Genomic DNA, 16,044 nt, shown 5'->3' with positions numbered 1-16,044 from the left:
CCTAACATGGATCAGAGGCCTTTTCATAGGCTGAGAATAATGTAAGAATTCTCTATGGTTTCATAAACTAGCATGAAATACTTAAAGAGCTTTAGACTTTAGCTCTTATATGAACTAGGAACCAGAGATTCTCTGATCTTTTGCATATCCCAAAGATATTGCAAGAACATGGAAACATTGGAAAGATTCTATGTCCTTACAGAAAAGGTTTGAATATCCTAAACATGAGTTCTTTACAAATCTCCCTAAACTAAGCATATGAGCTGGAGAGATTTAGAAATAATATAAGGTTGTACTTGGTTTACTACAACTTAGGTTTTATATTTCAGATACTCTTAATTAAGATACTTTTAACTATAACAGGTCTTTCTCCATTGTACTAATCATGTTTTACAGAATTTCTGTAACTGTTATATTCCTGAATGAATTACAGGTTTCAGGTTTGAACTTAATAGAGATTTAAACTCCTTAATGGAGATTGCTTATGAAGATTGTTTGAAACTGCTTGCATAAATGAACATGTATAAGAATCATAATGTTTATACTTTATGACATGTTTTTAAGAGTGTGTAAATATTCACATGCATATATTTTATGTTAAATAAAAGGTAAAATGAAACCCACTGTTTATAAAGTTATTTGGCACACTTCAAGAAAAAGACTTGCTTCTTAAAAGTAAGTAAATCATTGATTCTTGCTTTGGTGACTGGCTGAATAAGAAAATATATCACTTCTCAGGAAGTGGTCTTTTCTAAGAGCCTAGTCACATCAACAGCATGAACCGTGACAGGGAAAGCATGCTGGGTGTGAGTATAGCCTGAGGTTTATCATATTCTCATATTTGGATCCTCTGGATCCAGCCAACTACTGCCCAGTATCGAACCTTCCATTCCTGGGTAAGGTGGTTGAGAGAGCGGTAGCAGAACAACTCCAGGCTTTTCTGGAGAATACATTGGTTCTGGACCCATTTCAGTCTGGCTTCCCTCACAGACGATCTCCGCAGATAGTTGGATTGGGGCGTGTCAGCACTGCTGTTTTACTCAATCTTACAGCAGCATTTGATATGACTACAATCTTTTGACCCGCTGCCTCACTGATTCTGGTTTATGTGGTACAGTCTTGCAGTGGCTGGTCTCATTTCTCCAAGATCAGGGACAGAGGGTAGCGCAAGCAGAGAGGGTTTCACCATGATACCCTCTGGTATGTGGAGTCTCCCCAATGTTATTTAACATCTATATGCGACCCCTTGCCAAGCTGGTCCAGAATTTCAGGCTGGTTTGTCATCAATATGTGGATGACAATCAGCTATATCTGTTGAAGGATGGCCAGCCAGATACTGTCCCAGATATATTGGCCAGCTGCCTGGAGGCTGTGGTGAAATGGCTGAAGCAGAGTCGACTGAAACAGAATCCATCGAAGGTGGAGGTCCTGTGGCTGGGCCAGGGAGATCTGGGATTGCGACACCAGCTTCTGACTCTGAGTGGGGTGCAATTAACACCAGCACCAACTGTCTGGAGCCTGGGTGTGATTCTGGATGCCTCCCTTTCAAGAGGCCCAGGTCACAAATGTTGCCAGAGTAGCATTTTTCCTCCTTCACTATGCTAGGCAGCTGATGCCCTGCCTGTCTCGCCCCGATGTAGCCACAGTGATCCATGCAACGGTCACCTCCAGATTAGCCTACTGTAACTTGCTCTACACAGGGCTACCCTTGAGGCTACTCCAGAAACTTCAGCTTGTCCAGAATGCAGCGGCGAAGGTCCTTATGGGGACCCCACACAGAACACATATACAACCAGTGTTCCAACTGCAGTGGTTCCAAGTTGAGTACCGGATCAGGTTCAAGGTTTTGGTATTAATCTTTAAAGCCCTAAATGGTCCGGGATCATTTTACCTGTGGAACCGCCTCCCCTGATACACCACCCCCCCAAAGACCTCTAGGCTCAGCTAATAACAACTTACTGGAGGTCCCTGGCCCAAGGAGCATCTGGCTGTCCTCAACCAGGGCCAGAGCTTTTTTGGGCTGATGCAACTCCCTGTCAATCCCTAGCTAAATTCCGCAGGGCCTGCTAGACTATGTTCTGCCAGACCGACGGTTGAGGCAGCAATGGTTACATCGCAGCTGGCTTCCCTATCCCTATGTTTATTTACCTTCTTTCATTTCTTTAGCTGACTTTGGTTTTTGTTTTCCCTCATCTTCTCTGCTCCTTCCTGCTGGTTATTCCTGTATTGTATTTATTTAGGTTTTTTTATCGATAGGGCATCTACTAAATTTTAGATTGTATAAGGTTTATGAGGTTTTAAATTTTATAGTATGTATTTTGATAGTTTGGTAGACACCCTGACTGAAGTCCGGAAAGGGCGGGATACAAATCTAATAAAATTCCTGGAGAAGAAATTTAGAATGGCAACAGGCCATAGAAGAGACCCAGTTTGGGAATATTTTAATAAAGTTCCTCTACCTATGGGTAAGGCAGGCATGCATGCAAAATGGAACACTCCAACAAAGAGATGCAAGGCCTGGTGGCCCAAACGAAACTGGAAATAATTATTAAATTATTCCAAGGTGAACTATTTATGTATTTCTAATAGCATAACCAAATCAGTAATTTTTATATAACTGTAAAATTAATCTGAAAAGTTATTATTCTAAAAATGAAACCTTCATCTGGTAGAATAAGTCTTTATGTAGCAAAAGTATTTATGTAGAAAATCATGATTTAAATCTAGTCTTACTGACTAGTGATTTAAATCATGATTTAAATCAATGTGATTTAAATTAAATCTACCCTGGCTGTTGGCCCTCCAGTCCAGAGTTACTGGCTGGCCACTGTGTGAAACAGAATGCTGGAGTAGATGGACCACTGGTCTGATCCAGCAGGGCTCTTCTTGTTAGATCCTGGCAAGCCATTCCCCCAGCCTAACCCATCAGCAATATGAAAATAATACTGATTGCTGAACAGGGTGGCACAAGGATTTCACTAATATGTGAGAAGTGCTTTGAAATGTTTATAAATGCTAAGTACTATCCTTCTTGTAGGAAGCAAGCAGGAAAGGCTTCTAAGCCTTCCCTGTGCTTGCATCTAATAGGCAACACTGCTATCCTGACATTGGAACAGAAACATCTTTTGGGGCACATTTCAGTCCATTCTGTTCCATGTTGCTTTGCATAAATACAACAACATTGTTTTAAAAGCAGTATTTCCTCCTCTGTCAAGAGCCGTGACATGCTGGCACGTGGCTTATTTAAACGCTTGTTCATTACCAAGTGAGCCGGTCACTTAGAAGTTCAGCCCAAGTCAGCTTACCTTCTGGTTTAATGGCGATATAGTGTCTGTGGCAGAATCAACAGGAAAAATCTGGACTCGTTGCTCTGTGTAGGTGTGGAAATTCAGAAGAGCAGTTACCAGATCTTGAACAAAAGTCAGTGCCTGGCCAACAAGGTCACGCAGCTTCAACTGCAAGGGACAAAGAGCCGAGACGGGGCTCAATCTTATGATGGATGAAATGCAAACAGTTACTGGAGGCCTTTGACAGCACTGCTCCTAACTAAGTAAACAGAAAATAAGAACACAACAGACACCCTCTCTGCTATAAAGGTTTTATTACTGGGAGAGCAGCATTCACTCACTGCAACCAGTGTGCGGCACAGGGAATTTCCCGTGCCCCATATATCATTCCAATGGCAAAACCCCAATGTGCTTAGTGGAGGAAAGAGAAACCTTTTATGTGACATACAGGGCAATACACTTCACATCAAATATTCTACAAGGCATTATGCTATCACCTTAATTGCTTAAGAGAAGAAGAGTTGGTTTTTATACCCTGATTTTCTCTACTGAAAGGAGTCTCAAACTGGCTTATAATCACCTTCCCTTCCTCTCCCCACAACAGACACCTTGTGAGGTAGGTGAGGATGAGAGAGTTCTGAGAGAAATGTGACTAGCTCAAGGTCACCCAGCAGGAAGAACAAGCACAGAATCAGACTCAGTCACATGTTTCAAGAATTGCAAAAATACTCAAATATGAAAAGATACCCTGAAGTGCACGCCAAGAGAAAAGATAGATGACTTTTCCCCATGCAAGACATTTCTGTCAGTGCTTTTCTGCCTATCCTACATCTATAGTGTAAAGCCAGCATGGTGCAGTGGTTAAGAGGGGTGGTTAGGAGTGGTGGACTCTAATCTGGAGAACCGGGTTTGATTCCCCACTCCTCCACATGAGCAGCGGAGGCTAATCTGTTGAACTGGATTTGTTTCCCATTCCTACACATGAAGCCAGCTGGGGGAACTTGGGCTAATCACACTCCCTCAGCCCCACCTACCTCACAGGGTGTCTGTTGTGGGGAGGGGAAGGTGATTGTAAGCTGGTTTGATTCTTCCTTAAGTGGTAGAGAAAGTCAGCATATAAAAACCACTCTTCTTCTTCTTCTATGGCACTGAGTCTAAGAGCCAGACCCTCCTTCTGCCACACAGCTGACTTTTCTAATAACCAAGGAACAGAACTCAGGCAAATCCAGTTACCCCAACTCTGAAATTGGAGAGTGCTCTTTTGGATGTTATGGATGGGTGCCAGTCATAGACCTATCCTTTACACATTAATCTAACCCTTTCAAAAAGGCTAGTGGCCATCACAGGAGGCAGGAAAGGATCTGATGTGTTGTGTGAAGCGACCCCTCATTCTGGGGGTCCTTAAGCCTGCCTACCAAATGAAGCCAACATCAGTGACAATGGCTTTTTGTTCGCTCACCACCTATTTTGAATGCTATGGTATTATCACATTGGACTGGTGCAGTGCTGGAGACCTCTTAAGCATAGTATAAAAAATCCAGGGACTAGTGGCGGAGTCACTTGTTTCTGCTCTATGACCCTTCTCTCTTCCACACTTCAGCCTTAACAAAGGGACTGACATACTGATTAATTCTGGTTAGTGAACTTTAATCAAGACCTGAAACCACGGGGGGGGGGGGGTTACCAACCACGGTCAAAAGGGAGCCAGATTAGTCTGCAGCCTAAAACAGCCTTACCTGGCGTCGTCTGTTGTGTAATGGCACATTCAGAGCATTGAACTGGCTAGATCCTATAAAAGAAAAGAAAAAGCATACTTAAAATTGCAATAAATATTTTCCCCTCTGGATCCCTCCTCGTTATTTTACTCAACTGTAAGACATTCAACGACAGGCAAACATTGTTTAAAATTTATTTACTTCATTTATACTCCTCCTTTCTCCCTAACACTTATGAGGCAGGTTAGGCTGAGAGTGTGTGACTGACCCAAGATCACCCAGCAAGCTTCCCTGACAGAGGGGGGATTTGAACCTGGGTCTCCCAGATGCTAGTCTGACACTCTAAGCACTACACAATGCTGGTTCTCACCAGAACTACAGAAAAACTGTTGTTACCTATATGGAGTCCTCAGGATAGCACAGGTTACAAATCCAAATACATAAATAAGGAAGTGGTAGATCCATATGCCAGTATGCATTAATCCATATGACAAGCACAGTTTTAAGATGCTGGCAGACTTGCAGAGGTTGCCTTGCGACTTATAACTATGAATAAAGTTGTTAAATTTCTAAGCCACCATACACCTGGAGACTCTGATGGATAACAGGAAATGAAAGACCATGGGGTTGGATCCAAAGAGTCCGTTGCCCCAATGGTGAGCCTTCCTCTGATACAAGCAGCCTTCTGCAAGAAGAGCATGCCTGTTTTACCCAAGCAAGGCTCCTTGAGCTAGCAGAAGGCTCCCTGCATCACTGGAACATTCCACTCTTTAGCAGGTTGCAACCTTTCGATCCTATGAAATACACAGAACGGTCAGTAAAACCAAAGCTCATAAAGAGGCAACAGCCCAAGTCTGCAACTGGATTAACCCCCATCACTATTTATTTGTTCTTAAAAAACCTAGCCTAGAACAGACTGAAATGATGTTCCAATTTGAAGAGTTTTGTATCTTGGTATCATTACAGTGTAGCTGTGTTGCACTCTCTCATCCCAGCTTTTCAGTATTAATTTCCAGGATTGGAGACATAGTTTATCACCAAAAATGTGAGGTAGCATGTTGCCATGTGTGTGTGTGTGTGTGTGTGTGTGTGTGTGTGTGTGTGCAGGGAAGAGTTCCTTATAACATGTAGTTTCCACCTCAGTTTCCTGATACAGCACAATTGTTTACTGCGTGGCTAGCGAGGACATGAAAAATGCTGATATTCAGTTTCCTCTTTTCCTCTCTTTATTAACAGCAAAAGCATGGAGGCAATACCTACTTGCGTCATTGAAAGGTACTTTTTCACGGATAATGCGGAGCGACTCATCCAACCTGCTACCTAAGTCAGAATGAAGATTCTTTAACTGCTGCTGGCTGCATAAGAAAAGGCAACAAATTACCTATTGGTTGCGGGGGGGGGGGGTATTGACAAGTTGAGAAAGGAAAAAAACACCAGAGGCATACATTTTACTTTTAACAAGCACAACTACACAGTCTCATAATACCAGATGGGTCAAGAAGAAAAAAAACAGTCACTAGTAGAAATGCTTTATTAACACTGCTGTTCTGATTACCACAGTTGCTGCACTGACCATCCAAGGTCTGACTGACCCTTCACACTAGGCCAAGAAACCTATTTTGTGGCTAAATGGTGAATTCCCCCTCCCCCTCCATTCCAACTTCCTAGACCTTGGATATAGTTTCAAAGTGGAAATTAATGTTTTTCAGGTGATTATCACCAGAAATTGTGCGTACCATATATGTTATATTTTACCACAAATGCATATAATAATCCACATAAAAATCAAGTTATGAATTCATTTGACTGTCACTGCAGATAAACAAAAAGCAAAGCTAAAAATTCTGGTCTAAATTATGTTGGAATAGTTGAGTGGACAACCTCATTTATGGCATACCATGCCAGTTCTTTGGGTTTGCTAAAATAGCATATCAACAGTTTTCAGCATTCTTGATAAATGTATATAATATTAGGGAAGTGTATGTTCAATTGTCTTTCAATTTTAACAGGTATAATTTCCACATAAAGTTTTAAATTTGTTCTATTATAATATTAAAATCCACACTTGATTTGGTTTTTCTTCCTAATCAAATATTTCAGTTTAATTACTTGTTGCTATTGGGGCATAAAATTAACATGAAGTCCTTTTAAAAATGTATTAAATATAAATAAACATAAATTCATGCTCCATTGAAGGCATGTGATAATGTTCCAAAAATTTCTGGAAATACTGTCTTCTTATTCTGATTTTTCCTAAAAACCCACATACCCATTGTGCCAAAAGCAAAAAGTCCTTACAACAGTGCTGTGTAACTGCACCAAAAAAAGCCCCCCAGGTCTGCATACACACCAGGGAGACCCAGAACAGTGACTGCCCCCTGTGGCACAAACAGGCAGTAGATCTGCAGTAAAAAATAATAAGTGTAGCATGTACACAGTGGGTGTACTACATTACATGGGCAGCCCATTCCTGAAAGGGGGGGGGACAGTTAGTTGATGGCTGGGGACGGCGCAGCCGCGTCACCTCCTGAGAGGCTCCCCAGCCAGGAAAAAAAATATATATTTTTTTTAAAACCCAGTAAAACACCCCCATTGAGTTTCACGGGGCTACGCCACCTATTTTTCAGATGTAACTCTACGCTCCCCTGGACACCGGCATGAACACTCATGCCGGAAATATGTCGCCGGGGAGGCTGTGCCAGCGCACGAGGCTTAAACAGCTGCGTCGCTCCCCTGAGCTGGCGTAAGTTTCCCTGCACTGGCGTCCATGCCACTTTGTACGGCACAAGTGGCACAGCCACCAGTGGTAGGGTCTCGCCAGCTCCTAAGTGGCTCCACACACACCCTTCAGGATTGCACGGTAACAGTGTAATCCTAAAGAGAGTTAATGCAGTCTAAGTCCATTCATTTCAATGGGCTTAGACTGGCATAGGATGGCACTGTAAGTCCTTAGTATATGCAGGAGCTCAGATATTGATCTATTCTCACATTTCTGCATGGCTTGTGCACCTATGGAGTAGAAAAATCAGCAACATGCTCTGCCTCAGTGTAATGTGGCTATTCATACTTGCATCCAACAGCTAAGAGAATCATAAAGAGACAGCTCACAATTGAGAAAAAAAGGTTTTAAGGAGCTTCATTCCACATTTTCTACAGGTAAATGGCAATAAAATAAAACAAATCTTTTTTTTTTTTAAACGAACAAAGCGTACCATTCTTCTGTTCGAACCCTGCAATCCTTGGCTTCCCTCTCCAGAGTCTGAGATTTAATCTTTTTAAAAAAGAGGGAGGGGAAAGAAACAGCACATTCAGTAGCAATTTGAACAACACAGAGACCATAACAATTTTTAACAACCAAGAGTCCGCAGTCCTGCAAGAAAATGTCACCTAAAGAAGTGCACAAAACTTAAAACGCCAATAGGTCAGCTAGCATTACCAATTAAAATAATAAAACACTAAGAGTAACACAGCCAGGCTGAATTATCCAGAACCCAAAATCTAACCAACTCATAATTAAATCAGTCAACCTGTAGCGAATGCTTGTTGAAAAACTGTGCTTCAGGGGCCATATCTCAATGGTGGAGCACACAATTATTTCATTAAAAATTATACTGGTGCTATGCATTGTTGCAGCCTTTGTGCTACCGCTTGCACAAGCAGAACCGCGCAAAGTACATTTTACTTTTCATTCATGCATCACTAGCTCCAGCCCAGAACGTTTTGGGTAGGAGGCACTGGGAGAGCAAATCTGGGGAGAAGACAAGCCTCAGGGGTTAGAGCTTCCTACAGCGTCGCTACCACCACAGGGAAAGGGACGGCACTAAAACGTACTTCTAATTTGGCCTTATCATTCTGCAGTTTCTCTATCGTATCCATGTACTTCCGCGTCAGGCCGTCCACCACCGCCTGGTGCTGCGCAGCCTCCATCTCCAAGACCTCCAGTCTGCTCCGCAGCTCTGATTCCAAACACTTGTGTTTCTCATCTGCCTCAAAGAACTAAAATGAGAAGAACAAGTACTGAAAAGCTCCCAAGCCAAGGGAGAGGAGTAGGTCAGCCCTCGATGGCCACGCTGAAACTTCGTATACAGCAGAGTGCGAGTGGCAGCACACCTGCGCCTCTTGGTAGCGCATGAAGGATAGATTCTTTTCCCCACATCAAAGGTAGCCACCTTTGTTGACATGTTGCACTTTTTACTCTTGAATGTGAAAAACAGAGCCAGCCAACACAGCCTTGAAACAGAGAACGATCATGAAAAGTCAAACTGTGAATTTTGGTATCCTTGCCAGCTCATCTTTACACTTAATAAATACCGGTTGGATCCAACAGAACTGCAGGATCCAACCTAAAATGGCAGGACGCTGCTGCATAGGAAGCCATTAACTTTGTCCTTTTTTCTTCCCACTTTTACAAAAGGTATATTTGCATTAATCACTCTAAACAGACTCCCTTTAAGGACAGCAGCAGAATGGCTGGCTGGGGGGGGGGGGATTTCCCAGCTCCAGCAAGGCCAGGAGCATCAATCTCTTAATGCCAGCAACAGCCACCAGATACACTTTGCAACCAACTTTCATATTCCTTCTAAGAGGAAGATTTCTGTTTGCTCTGGTTCAGCTTGAAGCTAAGTGAAAACTTGCACAACCAGTTTGATCATAGCCTAAAGCAAAAAAAAAAAAAACATGTTTAAGGAAGAGAGGACATTACCAGGCCCTCCAGAAGACATTTATGTTTGTCTACAGCCTTAGCCATGTGCGCTGGGGACCTGCTTTTCTTCTCTTTTTAGTTTGATGATTCTCTCTGAGAATTCTCAAAAGACAGGATACCAGCTTTGGAAATGTTTTTTGTGAGAATGGGAGAAATAAGGAAGGACAGGAGAACTGTAATCGGTCTGCCCCGGAAGACAGAGGGCTGGATCCCACAATCCACAGACACAAGGGTCATGGATCTTTCCCACATATCCCCTCCCCGTAACAGTCTTTTCCAACTCCGTGACAATTTCTCCCAAGGGTAACGGGACCCATATGGACTAATAACCAAAGTCCGGAAGCTACAGTGGAGTAGGGGGCAAAAATTGCTCCCTTTTTTCATTTCTGCCAGCGCAGTGTTATTATACTGTAAAGGAAAATCTCTTCTTCACTCTCTCCTAAGATATTTTTCTTCCCAGAAGATTTCACTGCCCCTAGTCCTGAGCTGCTAAGCGTTTCCATCAATTTATTCCCAGTCTGGCATTTGTGAGATAATGGTTATCTAAAAAACAGTCTGAACAACAAAATTTCAAAGGTGCTCTGGCAAGACAGACAGGTCATTCAACTGTTTAATGCTTCTCAGAAGTTACACATTGCTACACAGCGTGGCTACCTGCAGACTACCCAGGTTCACAGTGCTAGAAACAACTTGCTCATGCCAAAGGAGGGAATGCCGGTTAACCATACTAGCTGGGCCATGCTAGACAAAGTCTCCACAGAAAGTCATTTCAAAGCCTTCCATGTTTGAGTCACGGAATATTAGCACCTGCCAGGCATATTATGCCTTGTCCAATTTCAAGCGCTGCTAAGCCCACACCTGAATATGCAGTCGCTCATTCTCTTCTATCTTCTTTTGAAGGTCTTCATCAAAGACATTCTTCTGTTCTTGGCTCAGCTGAGATGAAACCTCTCCACTTTTCTAGAAAAAAGCAAAAACATTCCTGGCATTATTTATTTAAAATTTTTATCTGCCACCTGTGCCCAGGAAGGGCTGCTGCCTGCACCCTCCTGGCCACCTGGCAGCCTAGAAGGATGAAAAGGCCTGGACACTCCAATCAAGAAGAGGGCTGACATCCACCCACATTGAAGACCTGCAGAACCAGTACTACAGAGGAGGCCAGGTGTGATCAGCCACTGTTGGGAGAGACAGCATTCCCTTATGACTGTGGAGGGCCTAGGAATGCCAGGGAGGGATGGGCATTGGCTAAGGGGATGGATCCAGATGTTGGCGGTGGTGCAGAGGAGTCTGGGGTGGTTGGAGAAGGAAGAGGAAGCATGGGATGGTGGGCGTGGAGGACAAAGAGAAGTAATTCCTTGAGAACCACACCCGGCCAACACTGTATCTAGAGACAGATGCTGAATAAAAATTGTTTACCGGCCACTTGTTGTCCACAAAGTTTGTTTGAAGTGTCATGGACCAGCAAACGTCCACCCCAGCCCAACCCATCTGCCCTGCCTATACCACCTCTCCAGAGATCTGATTGAGGCAAATTACAACTCTTAAAACACACTTAGAGAGTTTTGAGTTCTCCAGAGTCTGGGGATCAGTGTTAGAACCAAATACTAGATCTACTTACATTTCTTATAACTGGATATCATTTCCAGTTAATGCTACTAGTTTAGACAAGACTGCAGAGTTGGTATAGTTTTCAATTCAAATATCACCATACTCATCCTCAGCAACCCCCCAACCCAATCCCCTGCAACTACAGTAACCAATTTTATTGGAATATTGAAATGTTGAGACAAATAATATATATGCAAACACTCCAAAAACGCTATGTAAATATTAGAGTCCAAGTGCAGGCTCTCCCATGCCCTAGGGTTGCCAACAGGCCTGGAGAAAATGTCTAGACACTTTAATAGAGGCTTGGAATATTACATGAAAATAGGCAGCTGAAGCTTTTCATGGCATGAAGGTAAATCATATCACCCGATAAATAACATCCCAGAAAGCCTGTTAAAGGGGCAGGACATTTTTCTCCCAGGCAGTTGGCAACCCTACACGGACCCAGCATAGGCTTATGCTATTGCAGCCCGTCAATAATTCTACTGATGCCTGACAAATTCTGCTCATCTTTTATTCATCATATTTGTATCCTGCCACTTCTTCAAATGACCTTTGGTGGGGTGGGGATATCCCTTTTATCTTCACCACTCTGCAGCAGGTTAAAGTGAAAGGGTGACTTGCCCCACATCCCTCCCAATGATCTTCATTCAACAAAGCTCTGAACCCAGATCTCCAATTCCACTTGTCCATCAGAGCTGGCACTGCTGTTAGGAAGAAACTCCCTCTACTATCAGCACTGCTCCTTCAAACACTTCTCCTTCAGTTCACCAAAGTCAGGGTTTTGGCCATACTTCACTTCCTCAGTTATACAGCGGAGGGAATTGGCTTCCTCTTTCACTTGCTATTCACTGGCTCTATGCAATATGAAAGCAAGCACAAAGTTCTGAGCAGCAGCAAATGTGCTGCACACCAGCTTCGCCTAAGCAACGCATCTCTTTTTAAATAGTCCGATGAATGGAGAGAAGACACATCAAACCCATTGTGCTGCTTACGCAGGAAGGGAAGGGAGAGTGGAGTCTGGCCCAGGGCACTACCCAGATGGGAAACCATGTGCAAAATATAGACAAGATGCTATTAGGGAGAGTGAGAGCAAGGTACAGCTTTAACAAACAGTACATTTTAGGTCTGACGAAAGATAAAACACTCATTTCCCCATCGGACACACACCCCCACCAACAAAACGATTTCAGAGCTTACAAATTCAAACACTGGAAAATAAATATTTCTCAATCACTAACTGAAAGAGCAGGAAGTGGCTAAGACATTTGTGCAATTTATAGTTCAGATCTGTGTGCCATACACTAATGCAACACTGGGGAAAAATTAACTAAGCATTCCTGTGAGCCCAAACTACCTTCCCACAGAAGCTGCCCACTGCATCTCTTTATGATTTAGTGCTCTGGTTTAGTCTCCTTGCAATTCACTTCTACTACAGGCAGGAAACTTTGCCTTATCTCCACATCAGGTATGATTACATCAATCCATCATTCCCAATGCGAAGAAATAACCTTCCTTAAGAGAAGGCTGCCTGTTACATCTCTGCATGAGTCACTGCTTTGTTCTTTTCTTGTTCTATTCAGGAAGCATGCCGAGAACAATAAGTCATATAGAAACTCCGAAAGTTGACTTTCCCCCCCAAGACTAACAGTAAAGTATGAATATTATTCAATTATAATTCAGAAAAAAGAATGTGCATCTCAGCTAGCAGAAGTTAGTGAACTGTTGCTTTAGAGAAAGGCTTACAGGTGTTGTTTCACCTTAATACATACCTTGTTCTTCTTGCCTTTTGATTCACTTAATGCAAGTTCATCCTGAAGCAGCTCTACCCTCTTGGCCAACTGTTGATTTCGAAAGGCCAAACTGTCCATTTCCTGTTGCAGTTTTCTGAGTGACTGGTCCTTCATTTTCAGCTGTTCCTAAGTTAACATAAGAAGGTTCATGACACTGGATTCTGGCATGGACCAACTTATACAAAGCAGACAGTTTGAAGTATTGGTCCAAACCCAACATATACACCCTTCATACAGGTGCCACTTCTTGCATCATATTTGGACAACCCAGGCAGAAGGTACTTGGGTAGACAGAAAGGGTCTTTAACTACACACACACAAATCCTGACATGCCAATAGATCCCTTGCTGCACTTTATTTACCCCGATGTACTTGCTATAGTCAAAGGCAATAGAATGTATTAATTCTTTCAACATAACTTGGTTTGCAGAGAAAAGATTCTGCATTGCATTACTGGAAGTAGGCATCGTAGATGCTACTTTAATTCACCAGCAATGGAAAAGGATTTCACGTTCTTGCACAACAAACGCTGTGCAGGATGATAAGGGCAGATGTCACTTCTACCTGCCAGTTTAAAATGTAAAGCAATGTGGTCCCCGCCATCCTCCCAAACTCATTCATTTATAATTCAAAATAAAAGCATTCCCTCTCAATGTTGTTCCTTCCTATGCCATCTATACATGCTCAGCCATACTGGCAGGACTGCAAAAGCCCCAGACAGCTACAGTCTTTCCCCAGCCCCTCTATTTATTTTACTTGCATTACTTTTGTTTATTTATTTACTTCATTTATACCCCACCTTTCTCTCCAGTGGGCTCCCTGAGTGATTTACTGCAAGCAATAGACAGAAATACAATACACTTAAAGATGTGACTGATGATATTTCATTTAAGATTTCACCAAAAGTATGCTGCGTGTTACTAGTGAACTAACAACAGTTTTATACTGTTGTAAACTAGCAAGTGGCAAATCATGGGTTTTACCACTGAATGCACATTTAGGAAGGAAGTGCAGCCAAGCAGACACAGGACTGGCCTGTACCAAAATGCATCATCTAGCCAAGGGGCCAATGTCAAGATCAAACACTGTTTCACTTCCACGTGTTAAAGACACACCTTCAGGGATGCTGAGTTTGCTTGTTCATCCACAACACCTTTTTTTAGTACCTGATTCTGAGCTCGAAGCTAGAGAGGAAAAAAGAGACAGATAAATCATTAACCAAACAGGAGAAAATGAAAGATTACAAACTGATAATTAACCACCTGCAAAATCGTGCCTCTTTCTTTAAGAAAATAGTAAAACAAGTTGAAGTTAGCATAGCAACGCAAAATATAATAAACAATCCATTGTAAGTATATAGCAAATAATCTAAATGAAATTCAAGAGCTGGGAGATTCAACTGAGTTGCCTAAAATGGAAAGAACACAGCTGCATAGCTTAGCACATTTAACACCACGAAAATACTGTGACGCTGCTACAAGCAGTGACTTATCCCCTGTACTAATGAGTATGCATCACAGAATAGCCAAAGCCAATCTCCACACACTTAAAAAAATAAGGATACTCATGGCAGAAAGTCTAGTTCCAGACAGACTTGAGCATTGCCATTTCTCATTAAGTGCTTTAAGACTACTGCCATTATTGATCTTTCTCTGTCTCTCAGCTGCTATGATTTTGAAGGGTTCTATAACAGAAGCATTGGCTGGACATTAAGGAAAAACCAAAACTATGAAAGAGGCAGGAAGAACAATGCGTAGGTAGGATCGATTCAAATACTAGGTAAGGTAAAGGTCCCCTGTGCAAGCACCGGGTCATTCCTGACCCATGGGGTGACGTCACATCCCGACGTTTCCAAGGCAGACTTTGTTTATGGGGTGGTTTGCCAGTGCCTTCCCCAGTCAACTTCCCTTTACCCCCAGCAAGCTGGGTACTCATTTTACCGACCTCGGAAGGATGGAAGGCTGAGTCAACCTCGAGCCGGCTACCTGAAACCAACTTCCGTTGGGATCGAACTCAGGTCGTGAGCAGAGTTTGGACTGCAGTACTGCAGCTTACCACTCTGCGCCATACAGAGAACAACAGAATATCCAGTGGCAATGCTACAAGTTGAGTTAGGATGCCAGTATAAGAGAGAAGAATTAAAAGCTCCCTGCTGTTAGTTACACGTAAGTCTTAGTTCATGACATTATTGCTAGAAAGAAGAGTGGTTGTATCACTATCAAGGGCAAAGAAGAAACCTCAGGTTAGGAGATCTTTCTAGCACTGGCACGAGGGGAGCCACTTTGTCCAAATTTAAGTCATGCAATGCTGGGTGTACAGGGGAGAGATACAAAGTCAAAGAAAAGAGCAAAAGACCCCTTTCTTATGTATCAATACAAAGTGAGAAATACATTTAAGGCCATGCAGTACAAATTAGCTATCCCTAAATAAGCTTTAACATGGTTGTATTTACAAGTTGGGAGTTTAGCAAGGGATAAAATATGGATGTTCCACCCTTTCAACATCTGACAAGTGAAGCAGGAATTCTAATTCATGGTTAGACATTTGGATTCAAATGGCAATAGTTACTCCAGATTGGTTAACATTAAGAACAAAACTGCAACCTTATAGATATAAAATTGCAATTGCACATTCTCCTCTATACTCTGGTACTGGCTTACATGCGTTAGTGGCATGGGGGAACCAAGGAAAAGGAAATCAGATACATGAATCAGCAACAGCATAGCAGGAACTAATGTGGAAGAATAAGTATTAATATGAGATGCTAGTTATCAGGGATAGGGAGGGGGAATTTGATGAAACAGACAGGAAGCTTTCCAGAAAGATACCACTTCCCTTAAGCAGAGGATGAGTGCTGGTACCAGTACTGATACATTTCACAACATAGTATCTCACACGAGTATTAATATCAAAATGTGTGTGTGGTGGACATGTGCAGT

The 16,044-nt window shown here is 42.6% G+C and overlaps 1 protein-coding gene across 1 annotated transcript in view; it reads right to left on the bottom strand.

The window, feature by feature from the left end:
* Positions 1-16,044, bottom strand: part of PPP1R21 (protein phosphatase 1 regulatory subunit 21) — a 43,920-nt gene that overhangs the window by 25,718 nt on the left and 2,158 nt on the right. The window contains exons 2-9 of the mRNA XM_056852555.1: positions 14,221-14,289; positions 13,085-13,231; positions 10,563-10,664; positions 8,834-8,998; positions 8,215-8,273; positions 6,263-6,357; positions 5,024-5,076; positions 3,306-3,455 (exon numbers count right to left, since the gene is read on the bottom strand). Coding sequence (XP_056708533.1) covers positions 3,306-3,455; positions 5,024-5,076; positions 6,263-6,357; positions 8,215-8,273; positions 8,834-8,998; positions 10,563-10,664; positions 13,085-13,231; positions 14,221-14,289 — 840 coding nt within the window. The remainder of the gene's footprint in view (positions 1-3,305; positions 3,456-5,023; positions 5,077-6,262; positions 6,358-8,214; positions 8,274-8,833; positions 8,999-10,562; positions 10,665-13,084; positions 13,232-14,220; positions 14,290-16,044) is intronic.

This window comes from Euleptes europaea, chromosome 7, assembly GCF_029931775.1.
Source record: "Euleptes europaea isolate rEulEur1 chromosome 7, rEulEur1.hap1, whole genome shotgun sequence".
NCBI lineage: Eukaryota > Metazoa > Chordata > Lepidosauria > Squamata > Sphaerodactylidae > Euleptes > Euleptes europaea.
Note: the sequence above shows the minus strand (reverse complement) of the source record. Positions and strands in the feature narration are given on the sequence as shown.